Source organism: Megalops cyprinoides, chromosome 13, assembly GCF_013368585.1.
Source record: "Megalops cyprinoides isolate fMegCyp1 chromosome 13, fMegCyp1.pri, whole genome shotgun sequence".
Lineage (NCBI taxonomy): Eukaryota > Metazoa > Chordata > Actinopteri > Elopiformes > Megalopidae > Megalops > Megalops cyprinoides.
Genome location: NC_050595.1, coordinates 3,698,163 through 3,707,500, shown reverse-complemented (window position 1 = coordinate 3,707,500; position 9,338 = coordinate 3,698,163). Strand labels below are relative to the sequence as shown.

The 9,338-nt window shown below is 49.6% G+C and overlaps 1 protein-coding gene across 1 annotated transcript in view; it reads left to right on the top strand.

The window, feature by feature from the left end:
- LOC118788242 (polyamine-modulated factor 1-binding protein 1) overlaps nucleotides 1–8,480 on the top strand; it is a 119,258-nt gene extending 110,778 nt beyond the window's left edge. The window contains exons 34-38 of the mRNA XM_036544198.1: nucleotides 151–260; nucleotides 562–636; nucleotides 1,499–1,592; nucleotides 2,356–2,426; nucleotides 8,146–8,480. Coding sequence (XP_036400091.1) covers nucleotides 151–260; nucleotides 562–636; nucleotides 1,499–1,592; nucleotides 2,356–2,426; nucleotides 8,146–8,221 — 426 coding nt within the window. The 3' untranslated portion in view covers nucleotides 8,222–8,480. The remainder of the gene's footprint in view (nucleotides 1–150; nucleotides 261–561; nucleotides 637–1,498; nucleotides 1,593–2,355; nucleotides 2,427–8,145) is intronic.
- Nucleotides 8,481–9,338: the final 858 nt, after the last annotated feature.

Below are 9,338 nucleotides of genomic sequence, written 5' to 3'. Positions count from 1 at the left end.
CTCTCTCTTCTCTCCCTCTATTTTCCTGCTTTCTTTTCCTCTTCTTCCTCTCCATTTCTCCCCCACTATCTCTTTGCTCATTTCTTTCTCTCTCTCCCTCCCTCCTTCTCTCTTTCCTCCACTCCATCTCTCCCTCTCTCCCTCCCTCAGGTGGAGGTGTTGCGGGAGTCTCTGGGGAATGCTCGCACGGACAGCTCCCGCCTGCACAGGGAGAGCGAGCTGGTCGTCACCAACGTCAACCAGTGGGTGAAGGAGCAGAAGTAAGCGACCCGCAGACCTTACAGCACGGACGCTTCCGGCTTCTGACTGTAGCGCTGCAGTAACACCAGCCGTGTGCTTTACGACTGTCATTAACAGAGCCCTAACGCTCGCTGCTGTTTGCTTTAACGGCCGATATTAACGGCGCCGTAATGACAGCGGCTATACACTCTGACTCTTATTAACAGGGTCGTAACGCGTTCTGGGTGTGCGTTTTAATGACCCCGGTTAATGGGACCGTAACGCTCTCCATAGCTCACCGTGCTTTCTGGTCGCTCAGTAACGACCTTTCCTGCCTTCCAGAGAGGCCAACGAGAAACTGGGGAGCAGGATTAAAGAGCAGAGCAAGAAGATCGTCCACCTCGCGGCGGAGAAGGAGTGAGTCCAGCCCTGCTCATGCTCGGCTGCAGAGGTTACCCATAATTCCCGGCGTTAGGCGGCCTTTCCTGCAGGCAGATCTGTAGTGTAGGGTCTGGGAGGGAACGAGCATTTCAGTTTGGACCGCTGTGTCATAAAACAGATGGTCTCGGTTCAGCGTTTGGCTGCGATTTATCTTTGATAGGATGACCTTTCTGAGCTTCATTCCATAACCCAGCAAGATAAACACCTCTGTCTAAGCCCAAAGGAGTGTGTGACTGACAGCCGAATAACCAATCAGAGATTTAACAAAAAAAAAAAAAAAGTAGCAGACATCTGATCAATAAAAATGAGTACCGCAGATAGCTGCTTTTTGGAGGGAGGGAAACTCTACTCTTAGCTTCATAGTGTTTTATCTGTGGTCTTTGATCCACATAGTCCAGCTGTTCCCATAAAGTGCTGGAGTTGTGAAGTAGCTTTGCTTGCAAAGTTGGCCACTGCAGTCGCCTGCTTGACACCAGTAAAAGCCTGCCTGCTGTCTCACCCCCACTGCTGGTGTTCAGATAATGTGAAAGAGGGCAGTAAATCTGAGGCAGGGTGCAGAGAACAGATGTAAATCTCATTCAGGTCGTAAAGGGGGAGTAACTGTACACCTGCCAGGGAGAAGGTGCGAGCCAGATGTTCAGTTGGCTGTAAATTTTGGGTGTCAGGAATTACTGAAGTGAGAAACTTAAATGGAGCGAAACTATACTTGTGTCCTGTTTGGTGTTGAATGATCCGAAGGTCTCTGACTACCGTAGCTGTTCCTTGCATTACTGATGTTGGGCAGGTGGGCTGTGTGTGAGGAGGGGAAGTATTGAGGTGCCATTTCTCTCGGCTCCAGCCACCTGCAGGAGAACATGGAGGCCCTGCACAAGGAGAACCGGAGGCTGAAGGCCGAGTTAGACGACAGGAGGATCGAGGTGGAGAGACTCAGGGTGAGCATCACATCGCTCCTCGATTTAAACCTTCCCCATAAGCAGACAGGTTAGCGTGCTCAGAGGCTGAAGATTTTCACACACACATTTCTGGAAGACTCTAGAATCTTGGTTTTTACGGCACATGCATGCACAGCCCTGCAAGTGAATTAGAATTTTTTTTGTTACTAATTTCTGTCACTAATAAAAACCATTTGAGCATTTGAGTGGCACGCTACTGAACAGTGTCCGTATCGTCTGTGACTGCTCAGCTGGTCTCCCCAGCTGCTCTGGTGCATGTAGTGGTTAAACACCATCACACAGGGAGCTGCACAGTCACTCAGTCAGTCAGTCAGAGAGTACCTCAGACAGACATCAGTCAGTGAATAAGAGTGTGAGGGACACTACTGCTGCTGATGGTGTCACTGATTCAGGTATACATGTTCTGCAGTGCTGATGGTTTGACTGTGTTTGGCACAGAGTCCACAGTATTGATGATTTGACTGTGTTTGGCACAGAGTCCACAGTGCTGATGGTTTGACTGTCTTTGGCACAGAGTCCACAGTGCTGATGGTTTGACTGTCTTTGGCACAGAGTCCACAGTGCTGATGGTTTGACTGTGTGGCACAGAGTCCACAGTGCTGATGGTTTGACTGAGTTGCAGGCACAGAGTCCACAGTGCTGATGGTTTGACTGAGTTGCAGGCACAGAGTCCACAGTGCTGATGGTTTGACTGAGTTGCAGGCACAGAGTCCACAGTGCTGATGGTTTGACTGTGTTGCAGGCACTCCAGGAGGGTGTGATTGAGCAGCGCAGTGTCTTTCCCCGACTGCCCAGCCAGGTGCCAGTCCTAGCGTGAGTACTGACATTGTCCTGACTGCGCAGAGCTGCACAGAGCTGCAGTCAGTGCGTATGGGGAATTTCATGAGTATGCCAAGGTTGACTTTGAATAGTTCTGTCAGAAGACAATGATGCGCTTTTTTTTTTTTTTTTTAGCTTTGTGCCTTTTTTTAACGTGTACCTTGCCAGTTTTAGCCAGTAATACTTTGTACAGTGCACTCTGAAAAAGAACTGTGCCTCCTCAGCCAGAGGTACACTTTATCAAATAAAGTAAAAGACAGAAATATTGATGTGAATCTCACGCAGGCAGCAAGCTGCATCAGGTAAAATCTTCATCCCCTGTTCTCCCCCTGAGAGGTTGTGTCAGCTGTCCTGAGACCAGCATGCCCCTGTGTGCTTATTCTCTGGCTGGAAGCCCGTGTCTGCAGGTTGTGAAATCAGAGACGCCGGCAGATTGATGTCCCAAATCCCAGGCCACACCGAGACGTCCCTGTTTTTATCTAGGGTCATCCAGTCCGCAGAAGAGCAGTTTGGCGTAATGCGGCAGGGTTTCTGAAAGTTTCTCCGGCTCCCAGTCCGGCGGTAAAAGAGGCCGCATGTGCAGGCCTAAGGCCCAGTGCACTTATGCTGGGGGAATTGGGGGGCCCTCATCCCCCCACTTCCACTCCCAATCTGGCAGGTGGCCCCACTCAGACCCCATCTTCCGGAGGGGACCAAGTTTAACCCCAAAGATGCACTTTCACAGAGGTGCACAGATGGGTTTTCCCACTGAGGTGATCAGAGAGGAAAGCCAGTCGACCAGCTCGGGGTGTTCGCTGCGTGAGAATCGCACGCTCTGTCCCCCTGCTCAGCTTTGACCTCTTAGCCACTGATCTGAGAACAGTCAGTGTCAGGGCTGTGACAGACAGGGCTGCCAAAGGGAACATGGATTCAGTCACTGTGGCCAGTCACTTTAACACTGACCTTGAGATTTCAGTTTATTCAGTGTGCAGATGGGTTTTTTTTATTATTTTATTATTTACAGTCTAGCTCATGATAAGTCCTTGTCTAAATGAGGGCGAAACACGATTATTAATCCTCTTATGAACGGTCATTTCATTGAATAGCTAGGTGCACTGTGTGGAGGAAGGAAAGGAAAGGAAAGGAAAGGAAAACAGGCAAATGGGCCAGCAGGACTGGCTAACTGCTTTGGAAGAACTTGTTTGGTGCAGTAAGCTCACAGAACAGACTCTGAAAGCAGCACACAGGCAGGCGGCAAGACCGCACACGTTTATCTGCTGTCTGAAGCTCGTCTGGCTGTGCTGGACATGGACATCTGTGGCAGGGCGTTGCGCGGAAAGCCGCCTTCGCAAAAAGCTTTGCGAACCTGCCTCTGTCGGCGAGATAGCGAGAGAGGTTAGGGGAGTGAGGTAGATGTGAAATGATAGCTGAAGCTTGTGTTTTTGGTTTATAATTGTAGCCAGGAAGCTCTTGGCAACGTGGCAGCTAGCTCTTCAGTCATTTCAGCTCGCAATCAATAGCTTTAAAAAAAACTTGGCAAACTGAAGCTCATGGCTTACCCTTTTGCGCATTTATATCATAGGCTGTATATAGTACAATCACAGCTATGCGTATGCTTTTTTTTCTTCCTCTGTACTTACTCTGGGTTCGAACACACTGTCCATGTTGGCTCATTGCTGTTACCTGGCGTGTTAACATGACCCCTGGCAAAGCGAGCCAAACTCGTCTGACTCTGAAGTCTGCAGACACAGTAATGATTTATTTAGAGGGTCAGATATACGCTCAGTTTTACCATTTTAAACACACCGTGCCAGCAAAGTGTCCGTGTCAGCTGTGGCCCAGCCCGGCCTTAATGGCTTCCATGTATACACAGATTAGTGATACAGTCCCAAGGGCGGGAGATCTGTTTTCAGATTGAATGTGAATATTAAATGTGTTGCCAAGGAAAAGTCATTTCCTGTCGAAATTGTGGTCCACACGATTGTTTGACTTCTCCCGTTTGACCTTTCCCGCTCCTCCACTGCCTGGCCCCGCCGAGTTATTGTTCCCTGGCTCTGTGCTCACAGACATTTCTCTTTTAATATGTCCTGATCCGATTTTCCAATATTCTCTAAATTGAAAAAGGAAAAGTTCAGAGAGGTTTAACTTTTGAGGGGGTAAAAAGATCCGCGGCTCCGCCGCACCGCCCGGGCCCGCTCCGTCTCTGGTGTTGACCGTGTTGATGAGGGGCCTCGGTCTGTGTGATTCTCCTCTCCCTGCCTTCATTCCCGCTGTTTGCTCTGATACCTGAACTCCAGCGCTCATAATCTCGCCCGTGCACACGGCAGCGTCCCACACGCTCCCCCGCCCCCCCCCGCACACCCGAGCGCCCCAGACATCTTGCGGAAAGGGGAGGGCACCTGCAGCTCACCCACCTGCGTGGAGAAACATCCCACAAACCACTGCTGTCATCTGTTTCAGTCTGCAAGCACGGACGAGCAAAAAAAAAAAAAAAAAACCTTTACGGAAATAAGTGTTGTTGAAGTTGCAGAAGAATCCTTTTAGACACTGTTGGACTCACGCATACTGACACATGACCCAAGGCAAATGACTGCGCAGTGCCCATTTGCTTATTCATCAGTGGGCCAAAGTGCAGCCAGGCCTGGCAGTTAGTACTGGCTGGCTGACTGATTGATTGAGTACTTGTATCGGAGTGCACTGGGTGTACATGTCAGAATGTGGCACTCGTACCTCTTATGAGCGCGGAAGCTTAGGGACACTGCGCCGTGGGAGGTGCTGTCCTTTGTGTGGGGAGATGCGCTGATGCTCCCCCATTAAGGTGGCCGGGTAGCTAACCGCACCCCTGGCCCGATGCCGTGGGACGTCCTAAAAGCCGGCGGCTGGAAGCGGGCAGCAGTGTGCATGTAAGTAAACAGATGAATAAGTAAATGGCGTGGGGGGAGAGCCGAGGGAGCCGTGTCCATTCTTTCGGTTATTTACCGCGTCAGAGAGCCCCCCGCGGGGCGCGCCAACAGCCCGCCGCTGCTTTCCGCTTCACTCGCCAGCTTTCATTACCTGTCATTAACGGGGGCTTTCAGCGGCCGGCCCCGGCAGCGGCCCGGCGGCCTGCCGAGACCCGCCACGCTCCGCGGGAAAGCGCGCGTGTGTGAGGACGAGGAGACCGCCAGAGAGAGGGAGGAGGCGAAGGACAGTACTCATGCCTGATTTACTGTTATAAATATGTAATATATATACGTTCCGAAAATTGCAGACGCGCTGGAAACAAATTTCATCTGCTCAAATTTCAGGAGTGAATAAAAAAGTTGTGTGGATAAGGAGAGGGGGAAGGTTGTTTTCTCTTGTGATCTTTCCTTATGTAAAATCTTAGATGTTTTATTGTGGCTTTTTAAGGGAGATATAAAAAAAACCCTGCTGCCATAAGATGTCCCTCTGCAAAAAGCATGCTGTTCATTAGCAATTTTACCCCTTTCCAGTTCACCTCCAGCTGGAACGTCCCCTGATTGATAGAAAGCTTGTCCTGTTTATTTGGGCTATCAGGGAATGAAATATTCATATTGTACGCTTTTCCAAGCAGAAGTTATCTAGATGCAGCGTAAATGGTTCTTGGGATTAGATTTTCACAGCAGATTGCTGTTACTAAAGGGGGAAAAAACCAGAGAAAAAGTGAGCAGCCATCTTCCTGGAAGTCAGTCTATTTATTTTTCACGCCGAAGTAGAGCGCAGAAGCTGCCTCTTAATGCACCGGAGCAGAAGTGCTTTAGTTCACGGCCTCTGACGCTCTCACCTTGTTTTATGGGATTGAATGGCTAATGGCTTTGACTCCACTTTGAGAGGCCGAGATGCGCCGCATGTTTGCGGGGCCCTTAACGGCCCGTCCTTCTGTCCGCCTGTCAGTCAGTCAGTCAGCGTGGACGACAGGGAAGAGGAGCGGTTATTTCGTTGTCCAATCAGGCCCAGCCACACGGCTCATTAACGCCTCCTACGTTGTTGATTGTGGGGGGGTAGATTGGGGGGGCTGCTTAATTGCATGGCGTGTGCGGTACCCCCCCCAGTGTGTGGTGTGCTGATTATGTGATTGGGGGGGGGCATTGTGTGTTTCAGGGGGCTCCCCGCTCACATTAAAACGATTGACTCGTTTTGTTGAGCGTGTATTTGGCGAGTGCGTGTTTGATAACGCTTGAGCAGCCCTCTCCCACGGTTAAGAGGAACCACGCAGCCCAAGATTATTATTCATAATTATTCATACCTCTGATTGTTTCCTGCGCTAATCACCCGCGCTGGAGTGATTTCGCGTGCGGCGGGCTGTTTTTCCCAGCGGATCGCAGCGTTGCGGGAAAGACACGCATTAATGATTCCGCCAGTGCAGCGCACGCAAAGCCGCCAAAGTCGACGGGAGGTCGGGGAAAATGGGGCTGGGGCGTTACGCCGCCGCTGCACAGAGCCGGCGGGGAAATTACCATCTCGTTAAAAACCCGAGGACATGCGCCGTACCTTTCAGCTGACATAAAGCCAGGTAATAAGAGGTTTTATTTTGGATAACATTACACTCCTCTCTCGGCTGACGCCCTCACCCAGGGCGGCCTGCGTGGCTGATAGTGTAGGTGCTGTTGTTTTACGCAGCCGCTGAGGTTGAGCAGTCTGCTCAAGGACACGGCTCTGCAGTGGCCCTTCCTGTGAAATGCCCCTGCCGTCTCTTGGTTAAATCCAGCTTCCTGACCTCCTCCACACCACCATACATTTCACATAGAGAGATGAGCAGGATGGTGCTGGTTGGAGTATCAGACTGTGGGTCAGGCTGCATTAACTGGATGGTGAACACCAGGCCTCTGCGTGCTGATTCCACCCTTCCTGTTGTCTGCAGAGGTGGCCAGGCTTCCCCTGCCTCCCCATGTCCCAGAGTGTTAGAGCAACACAGCAAGAGGGGGACCAGATGGCTGACCACAGCAGGAGCCTTTAAGGGCAGTAGAATGGCAGTGTACGGACGTCTAGTTCAGCGGTATGAGGGTACAAAACAGTGGAATGATGGGAGGTCAGTGGGCCTTGATATCAGCCTAACGTCGACCGTTGAGCACCATGGAACCGGGTCATGAGTAAATAATTTATCCAGCCAGCTTCTGTGAGGGAGAACCAACGAGCAGCTGATCAGTGATCAGATCATTTCAAATCACAGGAGACGAACTGTCCCGGAATCCTCGAAAAAGAGGAGGAGGGTAAGCCAATGAGAGGGTTGGTACACCGTACAATGTGGGCGAGTCTGCTGTGTCTCCTTTGAAAAAACGCCTTCAGGGTGGCCAAGGGCTGTTTCTGTTTGAGGGATTTTATTCTCCTTATGCCTTTACCCATGGGGTTCAGCTACAGCCTTGTTAGCCAGAGAATATGAACTGTGTGTCATCACTAATCATCCTCATCTCACTGCCTTCAGCCAATCAGGGGAAGCCCCTCCCCCAGCTCAAACCAATTAATGACGACGGTCAACCATTTTCTTAGGGCTCAATTTCAGTTTGGTTCATGTCTATTACACTGAAAAAATGATCTAAAAGGCTGAAGTCTGAGCAGAGCAGGATCCAGGCTAAAGCAGGACAGGAGGAGCCCAAGCACAGCAGGAGGTACAGGGAGATGCTAAGAGGATTTGGCTGTGATGATTTTCCCACAATCCTGCTGCATTGCCGAAGAGCGGTCAGGCACCGTCAGACCACCAACCAGGGCTGTCTGTGTCTCCCTCTCACCTTCTCAGATCAGAGCAGGCCCTCAGACAAGGAGAGAACCCGAGGCGAAAGAGGGCCCTGGCCGCCAACCTGCCCTGCAGCTAGCGTGAGACCGGCATCCCGCCAACGGCCTCACGCCCTGGGGGCGGAGCAGGCCAGAGGAGCACAGCGGAGCAGGCCCCGATTGGCCAGCCAGAGCCAATCCTGCTGAATCTCAGGGAGCGACCTGAGTGGACACACCCTCGCAATAAAGGCGTGTGATAGGCTGAAGACACACACGCAGCACTGAACTCCCGCAGTGTCGACCAACGATGGTGAATCTGAAAACTGTTACAACTGAACCGATGGGGTGGTGCTGGAGATGCTTCTGTTTGTTGATCACGTTAAATATGAATGTGTTTTTGCCATTAGAGGATTATTATTTTTATTTTTATTAATAAAAGCAACGGCGTCCTAAGCAGCAAGTTTGACGTCATAGGACGCTGTGTGTTGTGAGTGTGTACTAGTGTACACTGGTGTGAGATTATTTTAGCACCCCACTGTGTCTATCGTGTACAGAATAGTGCACGCCTGTTATAAGCACGTGGGGTCCTTACACACCCCACATTTCATCAGAATCTTGCACATCAATATACCATGTGCATAGCTAATAGTCATCTATGTATGTTTTTAAATGATTATTTGTTAAATTATCTGTTTATTACTGAAACCTCATTTGGAGTAGGCTGTGCTAGTCTCAGCTGACTCTGACAAAGTCGATAAAGACTTTAAAGACTTTTTAAATACCTTAAAGATGTTAAAATCAGGAATGCTTTTATAAGTTGTCAGAACCAGCAAACAATCAATGTTATTTGGGGTAAAAGATTTATTTATTTTTTACTGTGAGGTGTGATACAGGGTTTAGTGTAGAAATGTTACTTCCCAAGCTGATGCAATCGTGTTTGAAAAGCCATAAATGTGCTTGTGTGCCTTTAAATATGACATTGTGAATAAAATCTTGTAAATTTGGAGATTAATTTGGGGTTTGGTCCTTGTACATGGCTATTTATAGTATTTACACTGAAAATACTCAGTTTGTTGAATGGCTTTTTCCATACCACACCAATACAAAATCACTTTAAAAAAAAACTTTACTTGAAGTCAGTTAATCAACCACAGTAAACTATAACAAACTATAGTAAAACGGAGTAAGCATACTCAAGTTACTCGCATTACAAATTGA